The sequence below is a fragment of the Centroberyx affinis genome, unplaced genomic scaffold, assembly GCF_046629955.1.
Source record: "Centroberyx affinis isolate AG114_WGS23_722 - 3 ecotype Tasmania unplaced genomic scaffold, CSIRO-AGI_Caff_v1 ptg010182l_1, whole genome shotgun sequence".
NCBI lineage: Eukaryota > Metazoa > Chordata > Actinopteri > Beryciformes > Berycidae > Centroberyx > Centroberyx affinis.
The window spans coordinates 1-20,306 of NW_027284757.1; the positions used below are offsets into that span (position 1 = coordinate 1).

The window sequence follows — 20,306 nt, forward strand, 5'->3', positions numbered from 1 at the left end:
GCCGCACTTTAGCAGCACATTGTCAAGAAATATTATAAGCAGGAGAGGCCAGCAGGCTTCAGTACTGCGGTTCACAGCTCTAACTGTCTGACAGGTTTAGGTGTATGTTTAAATGTAGACGTTAAAGTGGTTTGAAGTGTATGTTGAATTATACGCTGAAAGGCTTTTAAAATGTATGGATTCATTTTCTATCATGATCTATACCACTGTTTTGCCAGCTGAAGTTTTTTTTTACATCTCTGCAAATACAATGGATTGTATCCAGTAATATAGTTATGAATTAAATGGTGGGTAAACTGTTACCTCCAGTCAGTGATTATCATAAGGCAAACAACCACCAATAACAAAAAGTACTTAAAAAGTACTTTCAGAAAAGCATTAATATATGCATTTTTCTTTTCTTTGAAAGTTTGATAGTAGTTTGAGCTGGGTATGTCACATATGAGGTCACTACTCTTTTAATTAATTCCATTCAGAAGGTGATTTTTATTCAAAATAATTATATTTTCTACATATTTTTCATGAAAAAGACCCTTGAACTACTCACATCCATTAGCCTTAACTAATTTGTATAATTTATATCCTGCATATTATGAAATAATCAGGGTGGAATATATGAATTGCTCTTGATTTGACATTTAGAATTGTTCAAAATGGAAATTCCAACCCTCCATCCCTGGTGTGTGTTTGTTCAGGGTCAGAGAGGCTTGCTGGGACAGGAGGGACCTGCTGGACGTCCAGGACCCAGGGGAGAGCTTGGACTTCCTGGACCACCCGGAGAGAGAGGACCGCCCGGTCAGAAGGTAACACCCAGGACAGCAGTAAAATCAGAAGTGACTCTCAATGATTGCGTATATCCTGAGATTCTTAACCATTAACCCCCTGACCAATGGCCTGTCTCGGTCCAGGGGGAGCCTGGCCTGGCAGGGGAGAGAGGAGCCATGGGAATCAAAGGCATGGAGGGGGCAACAGGTGACCAGGGCAGGAAGGGAGACCTGGGACCCAAAGGACAACCAGTGAGTATGCACAGTATAGCATCTGCGATTTAAAGCAAAAATCCACCTCAAAACAGGATTCACATAAAGTAATTTTTGTAACCTTGGATAGTTCTGCCTGGATTTGTGAACACGAGGAAGTGTCTTTCAAAGGCAGAAACAAGAGAACTAAGACTTGAATGTGACACTTTGTGGAGCTGCGCCATTGACAACTAATGGGAGAACGATGCTGTGGATACTGTAACAGTAACCAGTGTGATTTTTCAAGGATTTGGGCATGTGTTTAGGGGTTGGAACTGTCAGCAGTACTATCAGGTCAAGCTCAGGCTCGTCCGGGAATAAGACCACAAAATACTTTATGAGTCAGCCTCCCATTTACTGCCAATTGAGCAACTCCAGGAAGTGTCTCTTGATGACATCACAGATCACAGATATGCTACATTGGTTTCCATGTTTTGAAAGAGTTGTTCCTATTCACAAATTTTAATCCTCTTCCCTAAGCCCCTTCCTTTTTTTTTTAAAGCTGCACTTATTTTAATGTACATTTATTTGTTTACTGTTAAGTACTGCTGTGTATTATGCATTGTTGTGATGGTTAGAACGGACTCATCACTTTTATTACTGCCACTTGCCACTCAGTCACTTTGAGATTCTACCCTATCTTAATGTATAATTATTGTGTATTGTTGTGTATGATGGGTTGTCTTTTATGCCAGTGCCAAAGACAAATTTCCATTCTATGTCAATTTAATGGAAATATTAACTGAATGGTGTAAGGGCATTGGAATAACATATGAGCTAGGGCCTTGCAACACAAATTTTCATCAGAAGTGAAAGATTAAAGTTAGAAGTAAGTAAAAGTTTTGCTCTTTGACATGAATATTGATGTCAATTCTGTTTTTTGGGCTAGGTCTTCTCAGTGAATGTTGATTTATCATTGTTTGGTACACAGATACAGAATAAATGGTCCATCAAATGTTTTGTCTTTCTCAGAGATAGTATCACTGAACAATTTAACGAGTTGTTGAAATCACAACAGTGTAGGATACTGCTCTTGCTTTAGGTTAATACCACCCGAAGGAATGTTTCTTTTCTCTACAAAAGAGGGGCTTATAAGCTTATATACATTCCTTGATACCCCTCTCTAAATATAGCTGCGGGGGCTTAGGTAGCCAAGCTGCGGTGGGGTTAAAAATGTGCGTGTCTGATACTTTTCCACCCCGAGTAGAGTAACAAATTATCCGGGCGAGACGAGGAATGGAAACATTCTGCCCGGCGAGGCCAAAGTTATGTAAGATCCTCGTACTCCAGGGACATGAAAACGAGGTGCTCCATTTTACTTATATAACTCCTCAAAGTAAACCCCCCCCCCCCCCCACCCACCCACCCACCCACCCCTCCAACTCCCCTTCCCCTGGTCATCTCCATTGATGCTGGTGAAACAGAGAGCGGAGTCTGGCCCCCGGGTCAGATCCCTTTACGCTTTTCAGGGAATGGAGTTTCTGGGCCAAAAGCCGCCGGCCAGAAAGCAGAGCCGGCTAGAGGATGTGGATGACTGGCTGTGCAAACACAGTGTCTGCCACCCTGGACCACAGACAGAGCTCAGACACAGAGGGGGCACAGACACCCAGCCCCTATCTCTGCGTCTGTGTGGGCGGGTGTGTGAGTGTGCGTTAGCGTTCTTGTAGACACAGACATGAAGCCACCTTGTGTGCCCCGGTTTTCTGCTCCTGCCAGTTCTTTCGCATTGGACATGAAAATATATGAGAGGGCAACCAGAGACCTGGTGTGTCTTGGGCGCTGGGATAAAACGGGACTCAAAAACGGCATGAATGGTTTCATACATCACACACACACACGCGCGCACACACACACACACATATACACAGGCCCTTCTATTAAATGTGAAGATGCTGATGTGTGGAAGGTCTGACTCTCCTGTTTCTATGATGTGACTGTCTTCTTTGCTTGCAGGGGGAATCTGGAGACTTGGGGATGATTGGTTTACACGGCTTTCCAGGACCAAAGGTGAGAGGTTGTGTAGCTAAGAAAACAGGAGAGGAGAGGAAAACTAGGAATAAAATGACATTATGAGATGAGCTGAAATGAAATGAGGAAAGATGAAATGGGAGAGATGAGATGAGATAAGATGAGATAGGACACATGAAGAATGTGGGGGTGAGATGAGAGGAGGAGGAAGAGGAGTAGAGATGATAAAACATGACAGAGGATGGGAAGAGATCAGATACTTCACTGATCTCCCAGAAGGACAAACGTCTATCACACTCCTAGAATACATTGTCCCTGTGTCATGACACACCTGCAACTGACAGAACCTCTTTTTGTTTGAAACAGGGCCGAATGGCGATTTTGGATTGAAAGGTGTCCCTGGTCCCAAAGGCCCTATGGGTATTCTGGTAAGTATGATAGAAATAGAGACAGCAGGTACACCGCTGTGCTGGGAATCAAACCCTAACAGTGGAATTGATATGAAAAGGACACAGGAAAATGGTTACAATTCACTTCTGCCCGGTTGTATAACCAAAAACACATAAAAAGCATCAGCATCACATCCACTTAATTTTTTGGGAATGTAGTGTATACCCACCTTTCAGCGTAATTACCCTCGACACCTTGAAGTCTTGTGGGATATACTGTAACCACCCTCTCAGCAACACACACACCTCTTCAACTACTGTCACACCACAGCCTGCAGTGAATGGGGTCTGTGGGATCCATATTCCCATGTGTGTATTCTTTCAACTCTCACTGCTGTGGTTTGTAAGTTCCAACAGAGCGGTTTATTCATGCCCTCGCTCTGTTTGTTTCAGGGATTCACTGGACCTGTAGGCCCTGAAGGAATGATGGGCCCGATGGGAAAACCCGTAGGTTTCTGTGTGTGTGTGTGTGTGTGTGTGTGTGGGTGCTCATGTTTTGTGTGTGTATCATTATCTTATTGCCCTGGCTGAATGAGACTCACCTCTGTCTTGTGGATGTCTTTTATTAAGTTAACTTGCTGGTTTGTTGCCAGATGAACTGATGAAGCTTCTACTGTTAAAGCAGGAGTTGGTAGAGAAAACTTGGTACTCCTCAGTCAGTGACCTTAGAGTATATCAAACTTTAACCCATGCAAACAAGGCTATTCCTAGCGTTGATGTATCTCTACTAGCCCCACATATGAAAGGTGACACAGTTTAATAGCAATGATATTGCAAATATCAGAAAGCACATATCAGTCAAGGGATTTTATGAAACTGGAAATGCTTTTCAGTGAAGGGAGCAATTTTCAGAGACTTGGACACTAACCACCCTACAAGTGTATGCGTGTGTGCGTGTGTGCGTGCATGCGTCTACCTCTGTGAGCTAGATTCCTCAGCCATGTGACTGGCAGTTCTCATCACTGTTTTTCACATGTCTGCGATCAGCTGATTGCATCCGGCCACGAGTCTGTAAGGGCTGAAACAGCTCTGCAGAGAGGTGTGTGTGTGTGTGTGTGTATGAATACATGGGTGTGGGGGTGACTGTTTATGAGTTATGACCACACTTTAGCCACAATTGTATTCTTCAGTTGTCACATACGGGCTATTATTTGTTAGGGCTGCACGATTCTGGTTAAAATGAGAATCTCGATTTTCTTGCTTAGAATTGGGATCACGATTCTCTCTCACGATTCTTAAGCAAAACATTTTTTTTTTATAAAATTTTACTGCACTCTTTTGCCTGATACAGACAGAAACAACAAAAAATATAATAATGACTGTAATGGGACTGTCACATCAACTTTGCGGGTCAAATGGGCTACACACAGTAGCCTACACACACACAATGTAATTATAGACTAAATTCCAATTAAATTTCATTTAATTAACGGAATAATCTTCAGCTGATTTATCTCGCCTTCCACATTCTGTGCACACTGCACAGTGCAGCATTAAAGGACTTATTCGCCACTGTTTATGTGGATGTCCAATCAGTGTTGATGGTAAATGTAGTCAATTGAAGCAATAAATTCCTCAGTGCGTGCTATATTGACAGAGAAAGCTGAGTTTTCCTGCTCCACAGCCGTTATTGCAGTGCCTACATGTACCAGGATGCATTGCATGCAAGCTCCTGACACTCAACCCCCAAATCCTTCCAAAACCCACCCAGCTCGTGGAGGTGGCCGTTTCAAGCGGCTCTGTGTACAAAAAGTAAAGGCGTCTGAAATAACGTCACTTCACACAACTAGAACACCGAAAAAAACGACATAAATTGAATAACACTAGTTTTATCAACAACAAACATGCCTTATTGTATGGTGCCTGGATGCGACAAAGTAGAAAGCAGAAAAACGAGGAGGCTCAAGCTACCCTCGGCCTAACTTTGATAGTCATTAGTGTGAAAATAAACAATTCAATTTTTTATATATATATATATATAGAAAACAACTTTATTCAAACACGTTACAACGTGTTATTCGATTTTCAAATAAATGTTTAGCATATTGCACATCATACTTTGACAAGACAAAGTCCAGATCAGTCCCAACAAGCTTCAAGGTAAAAGTGTCCATTGTTAGCAGCATTGAAGTTTAGCAGCATTATTCCACAAAGACTTGCATATCACATGGTCAAAGCTCATCCGTAGCGTCGTCCACTTCAGCATGCTCCTCCGTACTGACCATTGGGGGAAAGATATTTGGCTCTGATGCGATGTACGACACAGGCAGGCAATACGATGCGGTTCCCTTTGCCAAGTCTCTCCCCTTGTAGCACCCACTCAACAAAGAAACGATAAGCAGCCAGACGATATTGTCTGCTGAGAGCAAAAGACAGGAAAGAAGGTGGTTATTCATCAGGAAGCTACTAGTACTGATCATATACTGTAACGTGAGCAGCTATTGTAAACACAAAACACAGTGGTCATTGTAATAGCAAGTTAGCTTAGCTAAGACAACAAATAACGTCACGGTGATGGATACAGGATACACTGGGCAACTTTTTTGCCAATATGATAGACTGGTGAAAATGTACTATAGAATTTATCTGGGTAACATGAGGTTGCCATGCAATTAGTACAAACGTGTTGAGAAAACCGCTTGTCCAACTTTGCCGTGTATCACCACCTTAGCCTATAGCTATTACTTTGTTGGCCAAAACATAGTGTTAGGTGACAAAAATACTCACTCAATGGTCATCTGCCCTCTCGGCCCTGCTGGTCTTGGTTGTCTTTTCCAGTTTAACTTCGGTATCTTGAAGAAGGTCTCCAGCACACCTCTGTCCAAGTGAAGAGTAAAACACGGGCTCTCTCGGGGTTGGCGTCGGCGACAGCATCCAACAAAAACTGCCCACGCTGAAATTCAGTGCAGCAGAATGATTCAGTTTCTGTTGGCATCGGAGGGTAATTTGAGCAAAGGCACCACCAGTCGCCGTTTGCTCTCAGCAGCTCAGGTTCTGGAAGGTCCCCGCCGGCCATATCCTCTTGCACGGCTAATGCAGCCGCAGCCTCAGCCTCTCTCCGCTGCATTTCTTCGGCCGTATACTATGGCTGAATATCCGAGTCAGCCAAAACACTGTAAAAAGTATTCTCGCCCATAACGTCCTCTGCACTCATATTTTCGGATACCATTTTCGCTTGGAAACGTAGTTAGTTTGCAATACAAGCGAAGAGAACAAGGAAGTTTCGTTTTTAAGCGGCATCTAGAGCACACCCCCTGGATACCCAGAGGCGGAGATCCAAGCTGAAATAGCCTGTAGTTCTTCCGAGAACTAATGACGTCACTGGTTCCCAGAAGAACAACAGATTTTGAAGCTGCACCCCAGAGACACAGAGAACATTAAAAAAAACTGTTATTGTTGTTCACACTGTATCCCTAATTCGGATAGATAGAGATAAGGTTGAAAGTCTGCAAAGTGGTCCTTTAAGTATAGCCTTAGTTACACCAGTCTTTGGAAAATGACCTGCGTTCCTGAATCTTTTTTTTGGGTTGCGGATCGGTTTCGGGTCGTTGTTTTATGTGTATGAAAATGGGTCGGGTCGGTTCGGATGTGTCGGAACGGGCGGTGGCGGGTTGAAAAAAACCTGACCCACGCATCACTAATGTAAACAATAACCTGATAACTCGTAATCTGCTGCCCTAGAAACATTAACGTAAGTAGCATCATTACCTTGTGGTATTTAAGTAACGTTAGTGGAATTAGGTAGTTTAATTGATAACCATGTGACAATGCACTGAATTGATTTGAGCTCAACACGCGCGCTGTCGGCCTGTCAAAGATATACGATTGTTTTTTTACAGACAAAATAGCCTAATTCAAATGCTTGATGAATCCAACACTTATCATAAAAACAATCAACTTATATCTCTCTTCTTCTCTTATTTAGAACACAACCAACAAGTGTTTTCCCGTGTGTGTCTACTGTTCTCCGTTCTGTCTCTCTCTGGAGTTGTTTTCCTTTCTGCCGGTTTCTGCCCGCTCTGCATGTGCGAATTTCGTCACGTGGTGAAACGCAGTGTTGTCACTTGTTAGGAGCACTTGGTCTGATGCAACGGATGTCCCTAATGAACATGCAGCAGAATCGTTGTCATTAAGGAATGAGATCGCATAGAGGTATGAATCGAGATCGCGATTTTAATACGATTAATCGTGAAGCCCTACTATTTGTGCAACAGTTCACAGCCTGTTTCTTGGTGTTTGCTCAAGCCTGCTTGGAGAACCAGATGGGTGGGGTTGCACAAGTCAAACACTGAACCTGAGTTTTTATCTGGATGTAAGAAATCGGCCAACTAGTGGGGAATGCACCTGTTAAAGTACACTCTAAAAACGAGGGGTTCATTGGTGGCTCTTGTAAGATCCAAAGGGAGCCAATGAGCGCCTTGGGGTTCCTCTCTACAAGAAATATCCCAGATGGGTTCCCTGAAGAACTCCCATATGGTACAGGCTTGTGGCAGTGCAGCCTAAAAACTAGTGCGTTTTTTGATGGTATTTGGTTTTAGCAATACAAACACAGCCAATATGATGTCTTTTTGGTCTTTTTATTGCATGAAATTGCATTGGGTATTTCTTATAAAAAGTTGTTTATTTTCATAAATATTGTTGATAATGGTATAAAAATGCATTCCTTTGTTTGATTGCAGACCAGTAAAATACAGTGTACTCCCAGCTGTATGTCTATGTAGAACAAAAGCTCCACGATTATTTGAAAAATTATACTCACAATTATTTTGTTCCTGATGATATGCCACTATTCTATGGTTATAGATTGTGGAGACTAAAATCACAATATACAGTTATACACTATTAATTGTGCAGCCTTATGTAGAGGTGTTTCAAATAAGCTTAACTAGAAGAGAACTGTAACGGCAGCATAAATTGTGTTAATAGGGTTGTGGCCATCACGAGTTACCAAAGGAGCTTCAGTGTTTCTTAACACGCATTTTATAAGATTCTACAAATATCTGGAAATGCTTTACAGGAACTCGACTCCAACCTTCCCACAGTAATTCCATCAATCAATGTTCATGGTGCTTTTCATGGTTTCCACAGCGGTCTAGAGCAACATGGGGATTGAATTGTAATACTTCCAGTAAATTCAGAATTTCACAAAATGTCTGCAAATGTGGGGCCATCACTGTCATGTCATATATCATATATCACTGTCTGTTGTTGTGAAGAATAATCTTCTGCTATAGAGATGTATGGTCTAGTTGACTTTCATATTGACCCTGGCCTTGTCAGCATATATACTGAACCACAATTGAGTCGAGAAATTTTGAAATGGAAAATGTCAGAAATCTTGGCTTCCTGGATGGTTTACATTCATCAGTTGTGCAGGTGTGTCATTTATTTTGGTGTTAACCCATTTCCTTTCGACACTGACAATACTGCTTTCCTAGCTGACCTCTTCATTCATCTGTCTCCCTGTCTCTCAGTTTGCTCGGGTGTGGATCCCCGATGTGGAGGAGGTGTGGAAGTCTGCTGAGCTGACCAAGGACTACAAAAATGGCGACGGCACGCTGCAGCTCACACTGGAGGATGGAGCGGTAAGGAGGAGGGAACGGGAGAGGAAAGCACACAGACTCTGTATTTCTCTTCTAGCTCTTTCTGGTGCATTTCTCTCTCTCTCTCTCTCTCTCTCCCTCTGTCTGACACATACACTCTAAAGCAGACTACAGACTGCATCTCATTATTGGCTATTGGTTTTACTGTTAGCACTCTCCACAAATGAGACCTTCTTGCAAAGATGCCCCAAGGAGCTGGAAATAGCACTGCATTTAATTCCTCAGTTTAGATTACAAACAGCTACCGGCGCACAGTTCCCTGTCCTAGTTCTAGTAACCTTCATACTTCTCATTTATTAGCACTGATGTTAATGAATGTATCCTATGAGAAAGAGCTTTTACCATATTGCTTCTAATGCATGTAAGTAATGGTGCATTACAAACTCAAGAAAAAGGACATGTAGAAGACATGTGACATAAGATGTGAGGATGAAGAATGTGCATGAAAATGAAGGCATACCAGCTGAAACAACACAGGGAAAGAGCAACAAAACTGAAAACAAGATTAGAAACAATGCAGCTTCAAATGGCCGCTGCTTTACACTATTGGGGTCAGTAGCCTAAATCATGACATTTCTTAGAACATATATCTATAGAAATATGTCTGATCAATGCTTTTAGTGTGTGAGAACTTCTGCCATTGGTTAATCAAAAGAAACAACTCTTGCATAGCAATGTTTAGGGGGCAGCAGATTATAAAGTTGTCTTTTAAAGTTGTCAGTCTTTTCAAAATCTCTTGTCAAACAGGTTAATATATTAGTACAGTAGGCTATGTGGGCAATGGAGACAGTCCATCTGACACAACAGTCACAGTGCGTGCTAGCTGTACAGTCAAATTTCCCCCTCGGCCAGCCCCATGAACTTAAGACATTTAAGTAGTCATGTGGTTAACAAGTGGATATGAGTGAAAACAAAAATTTAATTCATAGGGTTGGATTCAGGCTTGACTAGTGTAGCAATTACAGTTCAAGCAATTTAACAGCAAGAGGGGTTCACAAGTCTAAAAGACCTAAGGTGGAGAAGTCAGAGGTCAGAAGTGTTCAGCACTGACTAATAAGGTTTACATTTCCCTTATTTTACGCAGCAGTGGGGTTTAATTTCAGCCCTGGGACTGTGTTGACCTTTATGTGGGTTCTTGCATCATAATAACAGTCGTAATTATACTGTAATGCCAGTTGGAAGGTGCACTTTTTTTTTTTTTTTTTTTATTCTAGGTGACCATTAAAACCAGATGATCATTTTCTTTGAATTTTTCTTTTTGTATCCATGGCTGGAAGGCCTATTGGTTAAGGAGACGGCCTTGTAACTCAAAAGGTCATATGTTCAGTCCCTGCAAGAGCCAATTTTGGGTAAGAGCGTCATCTAAATGCGTAAAATGTAAATTCCTAATCTATAAGCCCCTGTATGTATCTCACCAGGTAGAGCACAGCACTAACACTGCCAGAATTAGTGGTCCAAAAAGAAGTGTCTCCCAAATAGCAGATGCCAAAAGACAGATACAATAGGAGGAAAATACAATGCCCAGCTGGCTTGTAGTTCACTCTAACCTTACATCTCTCTTATTTCCTTACTGTGTCTCTCTGTCGCCTCGGTCATCCTCAGAACATCGAACACAAGCTGGACCCCAAGACGAAGAACCTGCCTTACCTGCGAAACCCTGACATCCTGGTGGGCGAGAATGACCTCACGGCGCTCAGCTACCTGCACGAGCCGGCCGTGCTGCACAACCTCAAAGTTCGCTTCATCGACTCGAAACTCATCTACACGTACTGCGGTAGGCCGGCACTCTTACCGTCTGATATCCCACTGTGGTGTCAGTGCTCTGCTGCCACTTTGTATCTCCAAAAGTTTCAACTTTCAGGTATTCAGGAAGTACTGGAGGTAGCAGTGGCAGAGTGGTAGGTGAAGAGGCGGACATATTCCCTTCCACCTACCTGTATATGTCAGTAATAATTTGTCTGATAGTCTAAAATCCCAGTGAAACATGTGGAAGTGCTACATGAAGTTGCTCATACCCTCGATTACAGCGCTGAACCACACGCCAGCGCTCATCTCCTGGAATTTTAATGTTTCTAACTGTGAGATGCTAAAATTCTCCTTGGAAACCAATTAAAATTAAACTCTTGTCAGGCGGGGAAACCACGCTCACCATTATGCGGTACTGGAAACAGCACTGCACCTTAGGGTCGCACAATTAATTGAAAAAAATAATGAATCCCAATATTGACTGTCACCATTTCCAACTCACAGGAGGCTGCAAAATAATCAAATTCAAAGGGGCATCAGTGACATTTTGGAAAATGAGTACTTTTGTTAGACAAAATTAAAACAGTAGAAAATTGAAAAGACTCAAGTGAAAGCCCTTTATGCACTCAAGTGCATAAAGGGCGTAACCGACCGGTCTAGCTTTTAATAGTGTTTCAATTTTCTGAATCTTAATCTCTGTAAAATGTATGAATGGTTCCTATGATATGTTTTGAAGAAAGAAGATGCAATCATTTAAAGTTTTATTCTTGTTCTATACAGTGTATATACAATATAAAAACAACAAATCCCAATTCAAGTTTTACTCATGAGAAAAACTTTTGTTTAATTCAAACTGAGCAGATTCTGAGCTTCAGGACCTTATTTTTTACCCTGCCCACAATTTTATCTCCTTTTTTTATTCAAGCAATTCAAAACAATATGTTGCATCCACATGTGTTGCAATTCCTATTGTTACAATGCTGAGGCAGAAAAGTCTCATCATGACATGTTGTCAGTACTGCCCAGCCCTCCTCCAGGCTCATGCCTTCCCTCTCTGTGTGGTGCAGGTATCGTGTTGGTGGCCATCAACCCCTACGAGACGCTGCCCATCTACGGTACAGACATTATCAACGCCTACAGCGGTCAAAACATGGGAGACATGGATCCACATATCTTCGCCGTGGCAGAGGAGGCTTATAAACAGATGGCCAGGTGTGTGTGTGTGTGTGTGTGAGAGTGTGTGTGTTACCTGAGTAGCTTTAGCCCCGCCCCTCCCTCTCGTCACGGGGTTTGTAGGTCAGAGCTGAGCCACAAATAGCTTGGTGGTCTCTCTCTCTCTCTCTCTCTCTCTCTCTCTCTCTCTCTCTCTCTCTCTCTCTGGTGTTCTCTGCAGGAACCACCTTGTGGGTCTTATTAACCCCCCTCTGGGAGTCCATGTCATGAATACACTAACATACACATGTACACCATGTGTATTTTACACTGGGTAGACACACCTTGTCAGCGCTCTGATCTCTCTCTCTCTCTCTCTCTCTCTCTCTCTCTCTCTCTCTCTCTCTCTCTCTCTCTCTCTCTCTCTCTCTCCTCCTCTCTCTTCTCTCTCCCCCTCTCTCTCTTTCTTCACACAATTGTTCAGGATTTGTTCTTTTGGACATACAACTCCAATTAATTTCTATGAAAGATCACAGTCCTACTTTCATGTGTGTGTGTGTGTGTGTGTGTGTGTGTGTGTGTTCCACACCACATCCCTGCTCTCTCTCTCAGTGTAGTTTTAGTAGTTGGTGTTAGCAGCAGTTAGCAGTGACCCTGCAGTTTGCTTATTATTATACTTATGAGGACCTTCCATACAGTGTAGGGCTGCACAGTTAGTGTACAATCATATGTTGTGATTTTAGTTTTCACAATCAGTAATCTTTGGTGATATCAAAACCATTTTGTTTCCTTTATTGTACCCACTGTAGTTCAAAATAGTCAATGTTGACTTAAAATCTAAAAGGTGCAATGAATTAGTTTTGTTGCCCAAATCAATGAGACTAATAATTGTGATTAATAATCATTATCAATATTTCCTCTAAGCCAGTGGCGTCCAGTCCTCTGCTATAAAAGAGTCTGCAGGTTTTAATTCCAACCAAACACTACAGCAGCTGATTTCACTGGTTAGTTCCCTCTCTGAAGATGTGCTGTTCAGTGAAATCAGCTGGTGCAGCGTTTAGTTTGAATGAAAACCTGCAGACTCCTCCATGACTCAGGATTGGACGCTACTGGCTTAGAGGAAACATCAACATTGCTCTTTAGCTAGTAAATCCCCAAATTCAACAGCAACTTGAGTATTTTACCAGAAAAGTAATTTTTTTAATAGAAAGGAACCTTCAAATGATGGTTAGTTGAATTAAATTAAAAAACTTAATTTAATTTTCCACACCCTCTCAGTCCTGTCATTCCTATATTCAGAAGTTAAACTGGTCTAGTACAACTAGTACAATGAATGACGGATGCAGGTCTTTCTTTTCTGTCTGTCAGGGATGAGAGGAACCAGTCGATCATAGTGAGCGGTGAGTCCGGAGCAGGGAAGACGGTGTCGGCCAAATACGCCATGAGATACTTTGCTACGGTCAGCGGCTCCGCCAGCGAGGCCAACGTGGAGGAGAAGGTCCTGGCTTCCAACCCCATCATGGAGGTGAGGACAAAGACCTGAGGTTACTGAAGACTCGACCCCCTAACCACGGTTCCAGGAAGTGTTTTTATTTTCAGTTTTATCATAGAGTTTATAAAAGTTGGTTCCCACTGATTCTGTACGCTTGCTAAAAAACAGTAGACCCTGAATATCAGTTTGTAATTGTAGGAAACATATTAATAGTATTGAAAAGTAAAAGCGATTAATTAAAAAAGGCCAGGTTTCTAGTTAGTTTCTAGTTAATTCAAATATATTTAATAAACCTCAGAAAATGTAATGACCTTCTGGATCTTTTTCCACTGAATTCATGGAATCACTTGGCACCGATTTATGCAACCGGTATTCTTAGAATTACTGGTAAAAGCACTTACTGGAAATGTGGTGTGGGTGGGATTTTTCTGCCCAATGCAATGGATTAGATCTACCCACTCTCTGTTCCATAGCTCTGCTCCATAGCTGTGAAATTGTCTGATTAAACTTCGGTGAAAGGCTTGCGTCACTTTTCTCTGCAATGTGTTTGGACAGTTGTTTCCTTGGCTGTATCATTCACAGTATTCCTTGCCAACTTAGTTGATTTTTGAATGAGGAGGGCTAAATGAGTCACTTCTTTTTCGCCCTTCTCTCCTCTCCTCTCCTCTCCTCTCCTCTCCTTTCTCTCCTCTCTCCTCCCCTCTCCTCTCCTCTCCTCTCCTCTCCTCTCCTAACCTCTTATCTCATATCCTCTCTCCCCCTGCTCTCCTTTCTCTCCTCTCCTCTCCTCTCCTCTCCTCTCCTCTCCTCTCCTCTCCTAACCTCTTATCTCATATCCTCTCTCCCCCTGCTCTCCTTTCTCTCCTCTCCTCTTGTCTCCCTCCTTTCCTTTCCTCCCCACTGGCATTTAGTTATTCACTTCCCCTCAATCTCTCCCCACCACGCTCTTTGTGTCCTTCTGCCTTGGGCTGCTCTCTGCTGTGACAACATCGGCCTTATCCTTAAGAGAGCGAGAGTGTGTGTGTGTGTGTGTGTGTGTGTGTGTATGTTTGTGTCTTCATGCAGAGTCATAAGGGATGGGGGGTAGGAGAGCTCTCCTGTGCCCATATGCCGCTACACCCCTCCCTTCCACCTCCACCCCCCCACCCCCCACCCCCCACCCCATCCTTCCCAACCACACTGGTGACATCACTCTCCTCCCAGCCACCACTTCCACCCCGCTTGGCCAATCAGAGACAAGCTGACAGGATGAATAGAAAGCTTTCTTTCGTTGCAGTGATGTCACTTCAGCCTCTAAGCCTGGATGTGATTTAGGTGGTTGCATCACCCTTTTCGATAATACTAAACCTGTGTGTGTGTGTGTGTGTGTCTGTGTGTGTGTGTGTCAATGTGAGTATTTGTGAATATGTGTGTGTGTGCATGGTGTTTGTATGTGTTTTTGGCTGATGCAAAGAGAGTTTGGAATACCTGCTCTGCTGAAAGCCTCCTTGTCTGCAGTGAAACACTGAGTGTGTGTTTGGCCTCAACTCAGCAAGAGCTCTCTGTGCTCACACACACTTTAACTCTATCCTCGCCTGCTGGCTGAGACGTACGTGTGTGTGTGTGTGTGTGCGCGTGTGCCCCCACCCGCCTGCCAATTCCTGCAGTCAAGAAGTGTTATTGATCCACCCTGTGTGTGTGTGTGTGTGTGTGTGTGTGTGTGTGTGTGTGTGTGTTGTGTTGAACACGGACGCTGACTGCAGCTGTTAAGTTTGCAGACCCAGCAGGGCTCCGTCACCCCAGAGCTCAACAGGAAAAGGCTTACACCCGTGGCTCTTAAACCTTTTCAGCCGGCAATACAAACAGAGTCAATACTGAGTGTCAGGAGCCCCGGGCCCATTAAAACACACCAGTGCTGCTGTCATGAGGAGACCCACCTGAAACCATCTGCAGGCCTTTTCAGGGTTCAGCGCACAGTATGAGAAACACTGGCTTGCTGATTTTACATGTTTTTTTACATGCTGGTTTGAATAAAACTTTTCAGTCACTACACATGCATATATAAATGTTTTGTAAAAGCCATAATACTCTTTACTGTGATGCAAACTCTTACCTAATGCATCACCATCATACCTGTAATCATGGTGAAGATTGCCATTTCGGTATCCAGGAACAATTTAAGCTTAAATCATGGAATTCTTCCTCTCTGTGAGCTATAAATTTTAGGCCAAATGTTGAGTAAATAAGTGTCTGCCTCTCCACCATCTGCCTGCTTAAATTCAAACAAATCAGCAAATCATCTAAAGATCGATGAAACAAACCCCAGAATGCTCAGTGGGACCCACGGACACAAATGAACCCATGAACTTGTTCTTGAAAATAGTAGATTCGAGTGCATGCCGTGTTGACAGGCGTGTGGGATGTTGCTGCTCTCTGACTGTTTCGTTCACATTTGCATTTGTGTTTTCCTTCTCTCCTCACAGGCCATAGGAAACGCAAAAACCACCAGAAATGACAACAGCAGTCGCTTCGGGAAATACATTGAGATTGGCTTTGACACCCGTTACCGCATCATCGGGGCCAACATGAGGACATATCTGCTGGAGAAATCACGAGTGGTGTTTCAGGTGAGCAACTGAGCGTGCACACGCACATCCACACACACACACACACACACACACACACACACACACACACACCATTGTTTTGCTATACTAGTGCGGATATTCCATTGACTTGCGTGCATTCCTTTACCCATTACAGTCAATTACCCCTGCCTTAGTCCTCACCACTACATGCACAAATTTAACCCCTACACTAACTATAATCCTAATTCTTATTCTAAACTTAAATCCTAACACCCCTTTTCCTAATGAGGTCTGGATCCCTCAAGACTTCAGTACAGCTGGACTTGTGTTTGCCAAAAAGAGAATTTCCTATGAGGATCAATAAACTATCATCACTCATTTATTGTTATTGCCTCTGTATTTTCACAACCACTCTGCTGTTTGTTCCCACCACATTGATGGTGTTTTTGGTATGTGATTTCTTAAAAGCTATCAGCAGTAATGTACTTACACAAGAGTCAATCCCAGCTCTGTTGGCTGGCACCAAGATGGCCGCACGCTAGCCAACACCAGTGACTTATAGTCTGCTGCCTGATTTTGAGCCATTAGACTGTTGAACTGAGACAATGAAACATAAAAACCCCAATTAGGATTTGATCAGTATGCCGTAGCTGAATTTTTAAAATTGCAGCTGCGGTTATTAACTCCCTAACTTGCAATTTTAGCAGAATTAGATTTGCTCTGTGGGTGTCGGGTCTGGCCGTTACTTGCACCACCCCACCCCCACCACCACCCACTACCATCAAAACTTCAAAGACACATTTCCTTCCAACTTCTTTATCTGGTTCTGGGTCTTTTCACTGAAACCCATAATGATGGATGAGGCAACACACATCCACACACTTGATTGGTTACCGCAGCCGTACTTAGGGGCTCATTGGCTTCCAGTGGTTTTTGCAAGAATCACACACACACTCAAACTATACACACACAGTAAACAGGTATTCCCATGTCAAACAGTGAGGTGCAGCTGTCTGTGGTCAAACTCTGGTGGCTGGGCAGACGGCAGGCAGCAGGCAGGACAAGAGACCTGCTGTCCTGCAACAGGCAGTGGGTCAGTATCTGCTCTCCTGGCTGTTTGACCTCTCATTATCGGGCTCCCTTCAGATATTTATCAAAATCTAAACACTCCCCTCTCAGTTAGAGGAGAAAGAGGACTGTGTGTGTGTGTGTGTGTGTGTGTGTGTCAACCAACATGGCTGCACCTTTTGATCAAACTTAAAGGAAAATTCGACCCTGAGATACTCTTACACTGTTTTGTGTCATCAGTTATTTTTTAGTGTTAGAATTTTTTTTGGTGTATCCACTTTCCTTAAAACTGCCTAGTTCAGTTGGTGATTTCCTGCGTTTCCCAGAATGATTTTCGACAAACCCCAGTGAAAGGGTGTGAACCATAGAGATATAACTGTATTCAACTGGGTTTTATGTGTAGGTGGAGAGAGCAATATCGATAATGATAGTGAGAACAAGTCAGTCAAGTCCAGTTGAGAAAAAGTGATTCAACATCATCTTGTGGCTGCGTTGCGTTCTAGTGTATTATATATATAGAAATTGGTAACTCTTCCTTTTCTACAGTGGATTTCTCCTTGTATGACTGTTGAATGTCAGTGCAAAATGGCGTCTCTAGAAAAAAGCCCTCGCTCTTTTATTCTGAGGGACTGATACCAAAACCTGACGTTTACCGTTGATATTTTAGATAGCTGAAACATTTTCCCCAACGTTTTTAACAGAGTTACAGTGTTTTAGGGTGAATTTTTCATTCAATCCATATTCCATAACCTTACTTCTCTACTTTTAACCTAACGTTAATCCTAATGCTGCAGTTGCCTTTTATAAAATTGAGGACCCTCAAAATGTTCATCTTTCTGTCCTTGAGGTCCTCACAAGTATAAAGAGGTGAAAAACGACACACACACGCACATACACAAGCACACAGTTACCTAACTTTGTCAGTAGGACTCATAAAAAACTAAACTAGCACACCATAACTGTCAGTCCAGCCATGGCTTCCCTGAGGGCAGAAGAACTATGCAGCAGTAACTTCCTTATCCACAAAAACAAGTAGGAGGAGACGGAGTAAACCCATCCTTTAACAATCCATCTGTCACTCTGGGTTACATCGCTGCCACTCTCTGTCTGTCTGTCTGTCTGTCTGTCTTTCTTCTTTCTTCTTTTTACTGTTAAAGACATTCTTCACTCAGCAGGCCTTTCTTTTTCTCTTTCTTCCTTCCCGCCTTACTTCCTTTTTCCTTCATTCCTTCTTTCCTCCCTCTCATTCTCTCGTATAGTGTTGTTGTGTGTTCAGCGGGTGTGTTGTCTCAGCAGCGGAGCCGGTAGCGCGGTCTCTAGATAAAGTACAAAGATATTATATTATCTGTACACACACACACACACACACACACACACACACACACTGTTGTATCTACAGTCATAGACGGCACTCTGTTGAGGAATGAGGATGTTGGTGCGACTACTTTCCTCCTCGCATTTCTCACATGCTTGGCTCCAGCAGCACCCGTGTGTGTGTGTGTGTGTGTGTGTCTGCATTCTGTGTATGGGTGTAGTAGTGCTGATGTAGGGCACAGGTAAAAGGCTTGGCCTTCACGTTTTGTTTCCGGCTTTACACATGTCAAGCTTTATTTATTTTTTCACTTACATATCTGCTAAATTTTTGTTACTCAATATGCTGTCAAAAGCTAAATGTGTTATTTTTATGACCTGCCACCATGGGACGTGCTATGCAGGACATTATTCTGTCTGTATGTTAGACACAGTCTTGTGAACACAACAACTCAAGAACAATACATGATAGAAACTTAATTCTTACACCACAGGTTCCCCCTATAGAGTCAATGACCTGATTACATTTTGGAGCACTTGGCTGCATACATTTGCATATTAATGAGGAGAGACTGATTTTTCTCAACAAACTACTATAACTCCTTAATGCTTTAAGATACGTAGTTCATATTAACACCACGTAATTGTGTAATGTGCATGTGAAGGTATATTGACTTGGAGCTGACAGTGGAGCTGCTCAGTAGAAGACTGCGGTTGTACTCGCGGGTGTGAATGCATGGAACTGTATGGATGTGCAACAGGGCGTAGCTGTAAAAAAGATCTTGTGTGCTCAGTTGACTTTCCCCGGATAAAGAAAGGTTAAAATAAATATAAAATGGAAAAAAAACCCTCTGTGATAAGGACCAACTCTCTGTAGGAGCGCTCCGATATCATGAATGGGTGGTGTATCTATTGTGAACGACCTCTGCCTTGTTGGCAGTTCCCTCACACTGTGTATCTTTGTGCTTCCAGGCGGACGAGGAGAGGAATTACCATATCTTCTATCAGCTGTGTGCATCAGCTCATCTGCCTGAGCTCAAGCCTCTGAAGCTGAGTGAGTCTCACACACGTGCATGTGCACACACACACACACACACACACACACACACACACACAGCCGCACAGCTAACCGTGGCTCTTACTGTGCGTTCACACCCCAAGCTACTCGAGAAACCAGTAGCCGGAAATCCGCTCATTTTCTTGGCCCAGAGAAACGTTGGCCGATGTTGATCACCGTCACCTCATTCCCTTGTTTTTCAGAGTGGTAAAGTTCGCTGCTGCTGAACATTTGGGCAACATCGCTCATCAGCACCCAGTCACATCCAGACGTTGCTGTATGTCTCATAGAGCACTCAGCTAGCTCATATCAGCCATCAAAAAGCAGCACAGCGTTGTGGCTACCAGTGTGAATTCAGAGAAACTGTAAGGGCGATGTTTCCTTTACATTAATTTAGCTACAGTGGCTCTCCACAACTGGATAAATGGAAATATGTTGAAAATTCATTATCTGGCCTTATTGGCCCACCCAAAAAAATAGCAATTACAGTGTAATTGTCCATATATCCTGATCTGTTTTATCCAAATAATTCCCATTCTTAAACTGCAACACCTACTGGAACTGATCCTGCAAACAGCCCAAGATGGAGCCTGGGTCTAAAAAAACATTATTCCCACCCTCCATATCTACAATTTTTTTTTTTTTTACTGGAGCCACTGCAAGGTGTGTGAGATTCTATATTCTATATATCAGATTCTATATCGTTATAGAAGTATCAGATGTTGGTACTGTTGTAGGCAAGCCACATTGAATCTGTGGTTAATCTCTGACCAGGCGCTGTGTCAGAGCGCTCCCACTGTGGACACGCACCTGCTCATCCTGCTCCTCGTCATGGGACACACACACACACACACACACACACACTGCTGGCACTGTC

General features: G+C 43.0%; 1 protein-coding gene across 1 annotated transcript in view; it reads left to right on the forward strand.

The window, feature by feature from the left end:
- Window positions 1-695: 695 nt before the first annotated feature.
- myo5aa (myosin VAa) overlaps window positions 696-20,306 on the forward strand; it is a gene marked incomplete at its 5' end in the record, with an annotated part of 56,288 nt that continues 36,677 nt past the window's right edge. The window contains 9 exons of the mRNA XM_071514856.1: window positions 696-803; window positions 909-1,016; window positions 2,970-3,023; window positions 8,908-9,018; window positions 10,639-10,810; window positions 11,850-11,994; window positions 13,303-13,459; window positions 15,889-16,032; window positions 19,345-19,426. Coding sequence (XP_071370957.1) covers window positions 696-803; window positions 909-1,016; window positions 2,970-3,023; window positions 8,908-9,018; window positions 10,639-10,810; window positions 11,850-11,994; window positions 13,303-13,459; window positions 15,889-16,032; window positions 19,345-19,426 — 1,081 coding nt within the window. The remainder of the gene's footprint in view (window positions 804-908; window positions 1,017-2,969; window positions 3,024-8,907; window positions 9,019-10,638; window positions 10,811-11,849; window positions 11,995-13,302; window positions 13,460-15,888; window positions 16,033-19,344; window positions 19,427-20,306) is intronic.